The following is a 15757-nucleotide window of genomic DNA, read 5'->3' as shown; positions in this document are numbered from 1 at the left end:
TCTTTGCTCTATGCTAGCCCTCCAAATTTAAATGGAAGATGCACTGGGAAGTTGTCAGAAAGCAGATGTGCTTGTGTAAAGGTGTAAAGGCTATTTGCGACATTGGTATGCTGTTAATGTGAACACTAGACTCCCTGCTGCTTGGCACTTATCCACACATAGTGGAGAGGCTGGGTGATAATTTGCTATTATCACTTCATGTTGCCTCCATAATATTATTGTGACAAAAAATCTCTAATTACCATATCAATTGATATTCCTCTCTTGATAATAAGGTAATGTTTCCTGTTTTAAAATACGTGGGAATATACATGGATTTTTTTAAATTAAAAAAATGGATCCTTAATTTTGTATTAGCTTTAAATCACAGGCCATTTTTACCATTTTACCTTTACGATGGATGAATATCAGAACAAAACAATGTCTAGATATTGCTGCGAGATGTTGTCTTTACTTTTCAGTTCTAGATTTGGCACAGTGAATAAAGTAAACATATCTTTTCATACCTTTTATGTTTGCTTTTCTTGCCTTTGTTTAAGCTTCTCGGTTGTTTCTTTGAAATCTCACTTTCATGTGTTACTGTACTGTGAAAAAATACAACTGAATTTCTTTTTCTTTTTGGGCTGCATCTAACACTGAATTTTCATAATCAAATGAAGATGGGAATATTTAGCGTGGTACAAAGTTAATTCTGAGGCCCTGGGACCATTGGAGAGTGGCTAGGGGGAAAAAAATCACTGTTAATCCAGACAGGCGCACACATTATCCTCAAAGCTTTTAGGAGTTGTTCTCTGATCTGATGGTCTACAAGTAGAGCTGTTTGGAAGCAGGAGTCCTTCACATGAATAGAATTCCAGTTTGAATTATTTGAAGGCATTTAAATGTTGAAGATTACACATATTTCTACTATGAATACCTGACTGATGTGTAGATTTGTACAATGACATAGGCTCATTTCCACTTGCAACTGTTAGGTATGGGGTTAGACTCCCGTTTGCCTTCAAAACTGACTTAGTCCTTCATGGCATAGATTCAACAAGGTGCTGGAAACATTCCTCAAAGATTTTGGTCCATATTGACAGCGTCAGTCATATCATGCATATGCTGCAGATTTATTGGCTACGCATCCATGATTCAAATCTCGCGTTCAACCACATCCCAAAGGTGCTCTATTGGATTAAGTACAGTGATCTTATTGTTATGTTCAAGAAACCAGTTTGAGATGGTCTGAGCTTTGTGACATGTGTTACCTGCCGGAAGCAGTCACCAGAGGATGTGTGCACGGTGGTCATAAAAAGGGGTCAACAATAATACTCAAGTAGGTTGTGGCATTTAAACAATGCTCAGCTACTAGGAAACCTAACGAAAATATCTTCCCACCATTAAACTAACAACAGCAACCTGAATTATACCAGTTTAATGGTATGTTTTCAAGTAGTGTAGGAGATCAATCAGTGTTTTTGAATCTTTTGTAACCTGGATTTGTAGCCTCAATTTACCAGTTGTCAGCTGACAGGAGTGGCACCCAGTGTGGTCTTCTGGTGCTGTACCTCATCTGCTTCACGGTTGTGATGGGTTGTGGATTTAGAGATGCTCTTCGGAAGATGTTGGTTGTCAGACGTGTTTTGTTTTGTTGTGTTTTTAGTTACTGTTGCCCTTCTGTTAGCTATAAGCAGTCTGGCCATTATCCTCTGACCTCTGACACAAAACATTTTGGTCCACAGAACAGAAACTCCCTGGTAATATTCTCTTTTTTAGATCAACCCTAGAAATGGTTGTGCAAGAAAATCCAGGTTGATCAGCAGTTTCTGAAATACTCAGACCAGGCTGTCTGGCACCAACAGCTATGTCAAATTCAAAGTCTCTTAAATCACCTTTCTTCCTCATTCATTCAAACTTTAACAGGTCATCCTGCCTGCCTGCCTGCCTGCCTACATGCATTGACTTGCTGACGACTATCTGATGAGATATTTGCGTTAATCGGCAGTCAAGCAGATGTACCTAAAAAGTTGCCAGTGAATGTATTTATCTACAATATCAGAAACATCTACTCTGTTTCATCACGGCTTCTTCTGCACATGTGCAGATCAATGGATTGCGTCTGCTGGAGAGATTTCCCAAAGCAGATATTTATAATGCATTCCATAAATGAAGAGCCTAATCAGCGGGTCCCTCCAGCCTGACGCTTCCATCGGTTTTTCAATCTCATTTCTAATTTATCTCACTCTGGCTAATTAGACATTTGTGTTAACAAGCAGTTCAACAGGTATACCCAGCAAAGTGGCTGATAAGTGTGCATTAATGTAGCACATTGGAACTTCTCTGTCCGCACACGTTTTTGTTTTTGTGGTGGGGGGATGGGATCGTGACGGTCTCTAATAGCCACCAGCCTGGTCTGCTCCAAGGCAAACAGAAATGCTGTGACTTTGCTAGACACAGTGGTGCTCTCCTGGGACAACAGTGATTTCAGTCCTGTCAAAAAAATCATGTCAGTTTGATTCAACACTGAGCCGCCACCACCACCACACCTGCACTGCCAGAGCATCTGAGCATTTCTAATTTATGCCCCTCCATAATACTTGTTCTCACTTCTTTCCAATTTTTTGTCAGAGAGCTGTTTTCCTTTTGGTTTCCATTAACACATACTTTTCGGTCTGTACCCTGATGTCTTTTTGTACATAATTATAATAAACGTGTAAAAACGGACCATTAACAAGACAAAATTGTAATTTAGGAGGTGCCAGTATCAGGGTTTTACAGAAGCAGTGCTAAAATGATAACCCTACTACAGAACAGTTCAAGTCTTTGAACTGTTCTGTAATAAGTTGGTTTTATTATTGAGTAAACATTCTTTCTTCTTCCACTTTGTTTCCAGTGTGCACATACTTAATGATTACTATCATTTAATGGATCAGTCTGAAACCTGGAACCTGGATAGTAAAGGTAGAGCAAGTTTGTGACGAAAGTCATTAGTGGGTGGTTGGTTAGTGTAATGGCACCAAACCTTCTACAGTGTTGTTTGTATTTGAATGCAGCTGTCATTTCCTACATTGAAAATTATTTATTTGTCATCATTGTCACCATTTTCTGTTACCTTGAAGAGAAAATATTCAAATTTCCATCTCCTTTACAATAATGTATTTCCATACAGCTTTTATACTTTACCTTTGTAGTACTAGTTGTTGTGTTTATTGTTACGTTGTATAGAGCAGTAGCACACAGTTTATTTCACTTTTAGAAACGGCAGAAAGAAAAAGTTGCTTGGTCTCTTTTCTGGCTTTGTACTGGCAGTGACCTCATCCACAACATTGCCATTTTCTTGCACCTGGTCCACTGAATTCAGCGGCAAACAATTCAAGTCTAAAATTTCGTCCAAATGATTACATTAGCAGGGATTTGCTATTGTCTACGGCTGCATGGAAGAGGTTAGGAGATCACTTCAGCACAAGTTTGCCAAAGGCATAGCATTTAGTCCCACCACAATGTGTTTCTATTGCTTTTTTTCAGTGCGGCACACAAACTTTCACTCCTTTTCCGCCTTTCTATCTCTGCCACCAATACAGGCACACTTTGTATTCAGGCAGCCATGTGCTCATCATGTTCTGTCAGCATTTGGGCAGTGTTTCATTGTGCTGTGGTCACGCTGTCGTTTCACACTACACTGACCACCCAGTAATTATTCTATTTACCCACCGCTGAAAGGAGGGGCGAGCACTCGGGGATTCAGCACTGTCTAACATGCTATGTAGTTACAATATGTCTTCTTTTCTTTTTTTCTTTCTTTTTTAGGGAAGGTCTGTGTCTCTGATTTAGCATCTCTCCATCTTATTGTAACAGTTTCCTAATTTTAAAATGAAGCCTGGATAGCTGACTCCTTAAAGTCTGTTTTAGTACAATTAATAGCAGAGCAGGACACCTGTGCACCGGATTGACCACACCAACTTTTCATCTCAATGCAGTTTAAACATAGATAGCCTCACATGGCTATAAAATGGACTGCAGTTTTTAGCACTTTTCATGTCTCTTTTTTAGCCCTTGAGGTTGCTACTTGATCACGAGTTATTTACCTACACTAGTAACCATGGCTACCTGATGGAAAGATTTGGGCGAACCACAGAGCCCTATAAATACACTTAGGGAGGCTGAAATCAGGAACAGTAGTCTAGAGAAGTTAAGAACACCACCATTTCCCTTGTTTATTGACTTGTTCAGCCGTACCATTTTTTTCTTTCTGGTTCTCAGCTTTGATTCTAGGAATGACCCCAAATAGTTTAAGTGCAAACGCTAATGCTAAAAGCAGCCTCTCAGACTTGAGGTGGCTACTTTCATAAAAGCAGAGCAAAAAGATGGAAGCCCCTGAGATGTTGACTGTAAAACGTTATTCTCATGTGGCGACATAGCGAACGGTAAAATGTTATCCAGTGTCATCTTCTACTTGCTTTGCCCAACAACATGAGGTTATTTAGAGGAGTTAATCCATTAGCCTTGCCTTGGGGTATCTGACTACCCATATTCCCTCAAAATGCTTTTCTGTAGAGACCCACAACATTGCAGTCAAGCTTACCTTAAGATCTAAAAATCCATTAATCCTCTTAAAAAAAACTTGTTACTCTCAAAGTGTTAGCAAAGACAGAACCTTTGCAAACCTCAGGTGGATGTCTGGATTCATCATAAAGTAACTGCTCACAGTTTGTAGTTAGAACAAACTCAGATGAAAGCATGCTTTTATCTACTTTATTGTGTGTGTGTGTGTGTGTGTGTGTGTGTGTGTGTGTGTGTGTGTGTGTGTGTGTGTGTGTGTGTGTGTGTGTGTGTGTGTGTGTGTGTGTGTGTGTGTGTGTGTGTGTGTGTGTGTGTGTGTGTGTGTGTGTGTGTGTCTTCCATGTCCAATTAATGAAACAGACAGGTAGCTTACTGTAAGGATCTCTGTGCCGTCCAAAGCAATAGACTGCTAGTCATTACACGAGACAGGACCTGTCGGCGCCTTGAACCTTGTAATCGGAAGGTTGCCGGTTCGAGCCCCGGCTCGGACAGTCTCGGTCGTTGTGTCCTTGGGCAAGACACTTCACCCGTTGCCTACTGGTGGTGGTCAGAGGGCCCGGTGGCGCCAGTGTCCGGCAGCCTCGCCTCTGTCAGTGCGCCCCAGGGTGGCTGTGGCTACAATGTAGCTTGCCATCACCAGTGTGTGAATGTGTGTGTGAATGGGTGGATGACTGGATATGTAAAGCGCTTTGGGGTCCTTAGGGACTAGTAAAAAAGCGCTATATAAATACAGGCCATTTACCATTTACCATTTGAACCGGCAGAGATTTACCATGAGGACAGAAGGCTGCAGTCACTTAGACACTCTGCCTTTTTGACTGCCTCTAAAAGCATATGAAGAAACACAATTGTACAAGTTTACAGGACTCATTTATTAATGGAGTAAATTAGATAGGTGAGGTTTTAGACAGGTTTATCTTAACAACTCTTGTCATTCCAACCATTAGGGTAATAGTTACACCATTACATTTATTCACATTTCTTGAGGTCTTCAGGGATCAACTCATATGCCAGAAACTCAGAGGAGCAGATTACCCCTAAATTAAATGTGCATATTTTTCTACTGGTTAGTGTTAGTTCTGTCTAACTGTCTAGACTGTTTTGATAAAACTTGCCCAGCTTGGGAGGTAGTGGCTGTAGGAAAGTATGCCTTTTATTCAATCTAATGGGACTAAACGGTAATATGTCTCTTTTCAGGTATCATGTCACGGCTCTATTAAAAGGAAATTCCACAGGCCTTGTTGTGAGTGGTTTTATGTAGGAAATATTTTCTATCTGCCGAATTGGACCCACCACGTGTGTCACTACAGAAGAAACATCCCTCTACCTGTTACTGTAGGGCCAGCTGATGATGGACACAATACAATTTTATTAACTATATAGAATATAGTTTCAAAATAAGAATGAGAAGATGAAGAGTAATTGTTGCAATATTAATAGTAATAGTGCATTGATTTAAATGATTTTCTGCTTGATATGATGAGCAGAATTTCAGCACAGGCCCTTTGTGGAGTGACTAGGTATGTAAGCATACAGTATAGTCAATAACCTGATGTGTGTGTTTAATAAGCAAAGATGTGTATTAGAGTTAAGTTAATGTGATCTTTGGCATATTGATATTAAAGTGCATTTTTTTTTTTGGCCTAAAAATTCCTGTATGTAGGGGAAAAAAAACTATCCATCCATCCATCCATTCATTCACTTCCGCTTATCCTTTTCAGGGTCGCGGGGGGCGCTGGAGCCTATCCCAGCTGTCATAGGGCGAGAGGCGGGGTACACCCTGAACAGGTCGCCAGTCTGTCGCAGGGCCAACACACAGGGACAAACAACCATTTGCACTCACATTCATTCGCACATTCACACCTAGTGACAATTTGGATTGTCCAATTAACCTATCCCCACAAGCTGCATGTCTTTGGACGGTGGGAGGAAGCCGGAGTACCCGGAGGGAACCCACGCAAACACGGGGAGAACATGCAAACTCCACACAGAAAGACCCCGGCCTGATGTTGGAATTGAACTCAGGACCTTCTTGCTGTGCGGCAACAGTGCTAACCACCGTGCCACCATGCTGCCTAGAAAAAAACTAACAAGGCAAAAATCTCATTGATATCAGTATCATTTTTTGGGGGGGGGGAGCATTGGGACCTTGCATAAGAACATGCTGAACCAGCAAATTATTTAATGATCTAAAGATTACCTGATGCTAATGGAAGGGGAACAAAGAGCATGTCGCCTCACTGAGAGGCAAATTATGAAATCATGTTCTAGATTGTATTTTACCGTGCAGAAATAATATGCTCAGGCTTTGATGCGATTTGTATTCTGTGCTTAAAAGCTACACTGTTTTTAAGGGGAAGTGTAGTTGTTAAAAGAAAAGGACAAATGATACGGCACCAAACTGGAATTGAAACTGTTGATAGAAGGGAGAGTGATGGAAGGCGATAGCAGTCCCCTATCATTCCTAACTCGAGTGAGTCGTCCAAGCGCAAGTTTTCCTGATTGAAAAGTTATCAGTGATGAGATGTCACACAAACACACGTGCACATGCGCCTCTTATCTTGTTCCAGCATTTCACCTGTTTTAATGAAACACTGTCCTTATCCACTCCCATCTTTCTCTCCCTGTATTCCCACAAAGAGGTTGGCGGGGATCAATCAGCCAGGCCAACAGAGTGCGAATTTTTTATCCTACGTCCTTATCTGCCTTCAGCATTTCATCTGTCAGCATATGAAGATAAAGGGAGAGTTCTGTCTGTCTTCAGTCTTTGGGTTGTTCTAGATTTGAGATGAAGACTTTGTGTGTTCGCAGGAGTTGAGATTAAACTTGGTAAAGTTTTGGGCTGGTGTCATATCATGTGAAGTGAGCTTAGGACTTAAGGATTGCTGCACACTTTGCAAAGGTAGGATAAGTGATTATTACGACTACCAGAATAATCAAAGTTACTGAATTTAGTCAGGCATTAGACACCTCACAAGCTGTAGCTAAGTCTGCAGCTCTAATTTGATGTGATCTCAAAGTAAGATTTCTGCCGAACCACAATGTTGCGAGTGTTATCCATATGGCAGTTTAATAAAAGCTTGACAAAGCCTCCAACAATACACGATGCATGCTCTGCCATTTCTTTTGATCTCACCCCAGCCATGACATCTTTGATCCTCTCTTCTCTTCCTCTCCACTCAGCGTAATATTAAAAACCAAAAGTACAATGCCTCGGCTGCTTCTTTAAATGAAACCAAATCCTTGTCATCATGCATTAATAACCATTCACACACATCACACACACGCACAAACACAAGCAGTACCATCTCAGACACGGAGAACAATAAAAAGCGGTGTCCTTATGATCTTCTCTTTTTCTTCTTATTGCCTAATTCCCCAGTGTCATGCTTTGCAGCAGACCAGAACTTGAGCTTTCTTCATAAAAGCCGCACACTGCCAAGGTGAGACAAAAAAATAATGAGAAACTTTAACGATTTGAGCCTAATCTTTCCCCCTCAGTGCTGCACGTATTTATGCAAAACGTCACAGACAGAAAGCAATTGGAGTGTTATTTTGCTTCTTTTTCCCTGCAAAAGTTGGCTATCAGACTAGCTTTTTTTTTTTTTTTAATAAGAGCTCACCTTTAATTTCAGTCAAACAAGGCAGTTGGTGCAGATTAGCAGAGGCAATTTTCTGCTTCAGATTCCATTATTAAAACACACGCTATCAAAAAGTTCCTCTTGTTGAATAGAAAAAAAGGATGATTTTCTTTTCTTGGGTTTGGATTAAGACCTTGTGGTTATTGTTGCTGTTATCTGCTATTCTTGGGGAGGAATTCACAATGCCGACCAGCTCTCGAGATGCTCTCAAGTTAAACACCAGCCAATCTTATAATGTAATCAGGTGATTGAAAGCCCAAGCTGCTGATTTTTACCACAATAGCATAATTTACATTTTCTGTGCAATAGTACGAATACCTAGAAGCTGACCATTTCTGTCCCCACACATCAACATCTCTGTACCAAATTAATGTGGAATGGTCACATCACATAAAAGATTTACCCTTCTTCCTCGGCGCCGAGTGGCACGGCACCACATGATGTGGCAGAGGTTAAATGCAGATTATGATGATTGCTACTGGGCTACTGTTCGTCCATGCACGCTGCAAGGGCTATTTGTCATTTAATACATCACTGTCACATTCTCTCTCCTGCTCTCTCTCTCTCCCCCTTCTCTCTCCCAGGTTGCATTCACTTCTCTTTTCATGAATATTCTCTCCACCAGTGATTTATTTAATCCTGTCGCTCTACCCTCCACTGCACACGGAAGCGCACACACACACACAGAGCCACAGACACTGGGACTACACAATACACATACCAGTGCAGAGAAACTTCTCCCGCAGTCTTGTTTGTGCACACGGTTTATCTCATGGACACACATGCAGTGCATTCACAAGGTACAGATCAACACACGCACGCACGCACGCGCGCACACACACACACACACACACACATGCACTCAGGCTTATTGTGTGTATTTGTCAGTGAAGGCAGGGACTGCTGAGCTCATTCATATGTAAAGGATGCATGATTCCGTAATTGCTTTCTGCGGTGGCATGACTGCAGTTCTGTATGTGTGTGTGTGTGTGTGTGTGCACATGCATGATCGTGCACATGAATACCAAGTGGTCAGCTTCCCAAAAAATAAAAGGCATGCCCCATCATGTCAGATGGTTTATTTGAAGTGATGGAAAACGTGCCTCCTTATCAAACTTAGAAGTTCTGTTCTGTCTCTTATTTTAAAGGCAGAAAAACTACCATCATATATGACATCATGAGGTAGATTAGACATTTATAGTATGTTAAGCTGTGATGATTGAGATAGTTTAGCTGGGGTCTGTACCCAAGAAAAGTTTGGATTATAAATACCTACAGTAGGTCTTGTTTGGAGTCACAGAGCAGAGAGAATTCCTATTTTAGTCTATTCTGTTCTGTTTTACTCTGTTCTATTCTAGTTCAGGCTTAAAGTTCATGCTTGATCTTGGAGAGAGCAGTGGGAAACAAATCTCACCTCAAGACAGTAAAGAATAATCATGACTAACAATTGGAAATGCAATAATAAAATAATTCCATGAAATTTCACTGCATATCATTTAACATGATCAAATGCCCGAGTGAAACTATTGAATTGGTTTTGAGGTGAGCTTTTTTTCAATTCGCATATTTTATTCTACTTCAATTTGACTCTAATCTGTATTCCGGTCCTAATTTTTTCACTTAAATTCCATTTCAGTCCTTTCTCTTAATTCTATTTTCTCATTTTCTCTTCTGATATATTTTATTGCATTCTATGCTGTGAAAAATAACCCAGCAAGATTTTTAGGCAATTTTAAAACAATGTTTGTCAACTTACAACTGCAAAGAATTTGCAAATGTATCATCTATAGAAAGTAATACTCTTAAATGATATCAGAGAATCTCACAAAAAGTAACCAAAATTTACAATGACAACAAATACTGAATGGCAGTGATCATGGCAGCACTGCATTAAAATGGACACATTTCTGCAAGGACTGAGCTTTCTTGAAACTACTGTTAATGCAAACAGGAGCTACATCAGTAAATTCAAGTTAATACTCAATCATGCTATTAAACAATTTATTAAAAAAGATCAAAATCATCTAAAAGATCATCTTGTTGCTGCAAAAGCCAGGGTGTATGACATATGGTCAGCCTCTGCATCTGTGAAGGTACTACTAATACTGAACAACACAAGGCTTTACTTACTATAGCAACACAAAAAACTCACAATGGCAACAAGGATATCAGTTAATGGAAAGAAGAGACGGGGTCACCACATGGCCCAGCTTCTTAGTTCTTGAAGGCCCTCTTTAAAAACAAACTGACAAAGCTGAACAGAAAAGTGGTTGATGTTAACCAAAAACCGAAATGGGCATCATGGATTGATTAAGCGTCTTTGTGTTCATGTATTCCCGTGCGTGCACGTATGTGCGCGTACATATCCATATCCCAGTCCTTCCAGTTGCAAGTTCTTGTCACAACAGCAGGTAAATTACCACGAGCAACAGAGCACTCAAAGATTACCCTCTTATAGGATTAGCATTCGCTACCTGTATGCGCGTTAGTGCACGTGCGTATGTGCCGATCTCGTATTTCGTGGCTGCGGTTTCGATTGTGTGCTTTTCTCTACACACATGTACTGTACGTGTGAGTCAGATAAAAAGAAAAGAGAAAGTTTGACTTTGACTCCTAAGCTGCTTTGTTGATGCATTATTCATCTCTCCACAAGCTGCACCTTAAAGCCTTTGAAACTATCTTAGCTACTTCAACTGCGACTAAAACAAACCACAAACAGTCTCGCTTTTCTTTTCTTTTTTTTGTTGTTGTTGTTTTTTGGTTTGTTTGCTCATCGTATGTACTTACACCAAACAGAAGCTGTTATTGCTAAAAGCAAGCTGAACTTAAAGGAATCACACCCGCCAGCGCTCATTTCCTTTGACCTCGTCTGTGTGGCTGTGGTTGAAATTTCCATTAAGCAATCACAGTTGGAAATAACAACTGTTTTGGTAGTTATTTTCCTGATTATCTGAATCAGTGTTTCGACAAACAGACGCTACAGCTTTGTGTTTCTCATGTGTGACAACTTCTATTTCTATTGCAGCTGAACTGACTTTACTATCTTGAGTTCACATAGTAGCATTTACAACCTTGATCTCTGGTCCTGGTGGGTGGGGGCGGTGATGTTGGCAAGCAGATTTGAGCTTTTCCTTCTCTCTGTGTGTTTCTAGACCCCAACATACTGAATATCTGTGCGCTGAGCTGCAGGCCAAGGTGCTCGAGTGCTACAAGGAAAATCCACAGGAGACTCTCCACTGCTCCAGCCTGGCCAAACAATACATGACCTGTGTCCATCAAGCAAAGAAGGTAGGGCACAGAAGTCATCTTTGTCAGCTTTAGTATCTTTTGCATGTGATATTTAGTCGAAGGTTTGCTTAATTCGGCGTATTAGAGTGCAGTTTGTGTTGCTCTAAATAGTTTCTCTTATCATTCATTCCCCTCAAATTTCCTTTGAGAGATGTACCAACGTCCCTTTTTTTTTTTTTTAAAGCTGTGGTTTTCAAAGTTGTTGTTGTTATTCGGGGGTTTTTTTTTTTCCTGGCTTGCCAGAAGAAAAAAAGAAGAAGAAAAAAAAGTTCCTTGCACACAACAAAAACGACAATAAAAAAGGATCCAAGTTGAGTTTTAGCAAAATAAAGGTCAGAGCGTTACCATCAACAAACTCTTGTTTATTTTCCTTTATTCCATATTTTGAGTGAGGGACACATAAGGACATATTTTTAAAGCCTTCTTCCCCCCGTGAAGACGAGAGAGAAGGCTGGCTTGAATGAGTCAGACCTAGGAGTTTGACAGCCAGACTGACAGTGGACCAGAAGGGTGCAGAGACAAAGAATCCCTTCAGTACCTGCACAGAATCAGTTAACTTCTGAGAATCACCATCTACGTGTTTGTTACTTTGACACTTCGAGTAGAAAGTTAAATCAATACAACGTGCTCATTGAGCGGATTTATAAGTCACCAGGCGTGCACTGTGTTTGGGGACTTTCTGATAGGAAGATTACACCATTATTAGTGTATTAAAATCAGTTTTGGCATTCAGTGCATTGAAATGCATTCTGTTTTCTGCAGATGCTTTTGCAAATAGTGTTCAGACCCTATGCTTATCTACAAAGTGCTTATTTTAGCCAATTTCTCCATCAAAAAAACAATAATGAATGGGCCAATTTGCACATTATTATCATGACAAAATGCACTGATACGGCTCCAAAGTAGATAAAAGCCACAAAACAACAATTGGTGAATTTGGCAGTTTAAACGGTTGATAAAAGCAAAGCAAAGGCTCACAATAAAAGCAATCAGTCTTTTTAAACTGGTTCAAAAGATCAGCTTGCTATTGGGATGTAGCTCTTTGAGGAAATACAGTGCATTTGAGTTTGTATATTAGACCAGTGTTTGTATGCATGTGCTATATAAATTCTCATAGGAAGTGTTTGTTTTTTTAAAGAATAGACGGTACTGCACAATAAAGCCAAACAGTTTTTGTTTTCTTTGAAGCCGGCCGAGTTTTAATTCATATCCAATTAGGCAGATCTTTGACTGTGAATGGAAAATGAAGGAGAAAACACTACGGAGGCTGAAAGAAGGCAGCTTAAAGGGCAAATGAATGAAAGGCAAAGATCCAGTCTATATAAAGCACATCAGCACTGTGCCCATACATTTATACTGTTTTATATTGAAGAGAAATAAAAAGTTCCTAACTTTCATCTTGGTAGAAAGAGGATGGATTTGACTGATGTAGATAAACACAACATAGTTCATTTTGTCCTAAATATAGTTTTAGATCTCTGAATTTGCCACTATTGGCCACGTTTTTGAATCACTTTATACTATATCCCAGATTTAATTTTATACTAGGGTGCTGCTTTATTTCAGTTTTTTGCTTTCTTACTTGAAAAACCAGTTTCGAATCAGGACATTTTATCACTGACATCTTCTCTGTCTAACCTTTCTTTATAGGGATAATCTAACAGATTAAATCTTTCTTTTAAAGAGTAACCTGTACTACTCGTTTGAAGATGCTGGGCTTTTCAGTTTGACCTTTAAGACTTTTGAGATTTCTATCCCAAGCTGACGCGTAAAAAGCCATATAAATGTTTCTGGATTTAAACTAGAAATATGGAAACCTAAAAGATTCCATATGTAAGCGTGGCCTTAAACTATCTCCATCTAATATTTTGTCATGTATTAGGATATCCTTTTTTCCTTCCCGCTTCCCTTATCCACCCATCTTCTATATTATCTGTTCATCCGTGGATCTTTTCCTGGTGCTGTTGTGATTGATCCCCCCTTTTTCTTTTAGTCACCATCCTCCATGGTTGCCATATTAAAGCTTTTTTCGCTGAACACATTGTCACATTAACCGGTGTTTAGCTCTGTTCTGCACTGCTGCCCGTGGAGCTCTCTTACATCTTATTCAGGTCTGACTATGTATGTTTGCCTCATCCTAAACCCACCCCTGGGGAGACACTTTGCATATTTCATACATGGGGATAAAAAATCACTAATTTGGCTAATACGGCAAGTAAACTTTAGCAAGTAATTACACATTGCATTAGGGTTACTAGCAGGGAGGGAGCACTGATAATGGACAGATGGCGCCAGTGAAAGTAGTAGTAGTAATGAATCCAGGAAAAAGGTTTCAAACAAAGATTTTATGTGAGGGACCAGTGCATGCTTGCTAGTTATTCTAGTGGAGGTAATAGTTACTGTACTCTGTGTTTATTTATTCAGCTTTAGCTTTAAATGGCTGTGAGATAGTTTGCAACACAACATCCATCATTTTCTTTACTACTTATCCAAATCAGAGTTTGAGGATTTGAGGGGGGCTGGAGCCCATCTCAGCCACTATAGGGCAACAGGCCGGACACACCCTGGCCAGATTACCAATCCACTGCACAGAGACACACAACAACACATGCTACATTCACATGTGTTTAGTTTAGAATCACCAGTGGACTTAATGCGCATGCCTTTGGACTGTTTGAGGTAGCAGGAGTACCTGGAGTGAAAAGTGCAATATTGTATAAACCCCCTGTGGAAAAAGGCCCTGGTCGATTGTTATACTGTGAGGTGACATCATGCACAAATTTATCAATATATTCGCCCATCATTAATACATTTCTCATAAAGCTCCAGTAGGCGGAAAAGTTCCCCTCCCTCTACCTGTCTGTTCCAAAACTTCCCCAACAAGATGAGCACAGGTATGTGGAAGTGCTTCATATAAGTGCAGACTTTTGGCTACACACGGGATTCAAACCAGTCTCCCTTTGCATAGCCTACTGTAAAACCTGAAAGCAAAGTGATCTGTTTTATAAATTGCGAAAAAGAAGCATTCCTTACACTGCAGGTACTTAGCTTAGGATCCTCAGATTTTTGTTTATTGTTCTTTAAGATTAAACTAATCCTAAAATATCCCTCAGTGCAAACAGAAAATGTTAATATCTAATCTGATATAATTTAATTTGTCAGTCTATGTTCACACTTTGAAACTGTTAAAACAATAAAACTCAAGTTTCACTTAGTTTTGGAATCTGGAGTGCAGATTGAGTGTAATGTGCACGCGAAAACTAATTTTAAAATTGTCTTTTGATCACAGACCTCTGTCCAGGAATTATCCGTTTTATAGAACTTGGTGTTTTCTGAGTTTTTATGGAGCTATTTAGTAATGCTGGGTTAGACTACGTTTGGAATGATGCCCAAATGAAGTATAAAAGAGAGGGTAGATGAGTAGACCTCCCAGCAGAGCCCCCTGATCAGTCAGCCTTAATGAAAAGAAATAAGTGGGTTCTCCCAAGACCCCTCTGGTCATGCCGACAGCTGTCCAGTCTGCTTGTGTGTAAATGGATCTGACAGGGCCAGCAGCTTGGCAGAGCAGAGCACTTGGACGAGCGTTTCACCAGCAAAAGGTTCAGCATTTGCTCCAGGTGGAAAAGGGTCAACAGGGAGCAATATGCACTGCAGATTTAGTCATTAGAGAGAGCACTGCATCATATTTCATTATGAAATATAATGTTCTATAGACCCTGGAGAAAATGTTTTGTTATGGTTGAGACTGTTAATAATAGAGCTAGTGCCTGTGCTTGCTCCTGTTGTTGTAAAGGGAAACTGATGTTTTTTACTTTTTAAAAAATCGGAATAGGACATGTTTTAGAAAATTCTATTTATTGCTCCAGGAAATACTTGAAAAAGACTGTCACAAGAAAATCTCCAATTTTCAACCAGCTTTTACATAATGTGTGATTTCTAAATTGGATGCATCATTTGGGAAATGTCTCAAATCTGTTATCCTTCATAATTTTGTAATTTAAAAAAACAGTTTTTCCTCCTTGAGTGAATGACTGATACATCATATTTTTGAGATGTTGGTTTACAGAGATTTTTGTTTGAATTAACGAGCAGAGTAAACTGGCTTTCATAGCCTGATAAAATAGAAATTAAAAAAAGACATGCAACATTTGGATGCAGTGATTTTTTTTTTTTTGTTCTCTGCGGTGCAACAATAACACAACTGCTCAATAGGCAGCAAAGCTTTTAGCCTGGTGAAAACCTCCAGACAGCTTAAAGGCTCTGTTCTTTTGTTATCTGCATTTGCT

The 15757-nt window shown here is 39.9% G+C and overlaps 1 protein-coding gene across 1 annotated transcript in view; it reads left to right on the top strand.

Moving 5' to 3' along the window:
• The window catches only part of chchd6b (coiled-coil-helix-coiled-coil-helix domain containing 6b), a 52652-nt gene that overhangs the window by 27680 nt on the left and 9215 nt on the right, over nucleotides 1-15757 (top strand). The window contains exon 7 of the mRNA XM_080891604.1: nucleotides 11336-11471. Within this exon, the coding sequence (XP_080747730.1) occupies nucleotides 11336-11471 (136 nt within the window). The remainder of the gene's footprint in view (nucleotides 1-11335; nucleotides 11472-15757) is intronic.

This window comes from Rhamphochromis sp. 'chilingali' (assembly GCF_963969265.1).
Source record: "Rhamphochromis sp. 'chilingali' genome assembly, chromosome: 9".
Taxonomy (NCBI): Eukaryota; Metazoa; Chordata; class Actinopteri; order Cichliformes; family Cichlidae; genus Rhamphochromis; species Rhamphochromis sp. 'chilingali'.
Note: the sequence above shows the minus strand (reverse complement) of the source record. Positions and strands in the feature narration are given on the sequence as shown.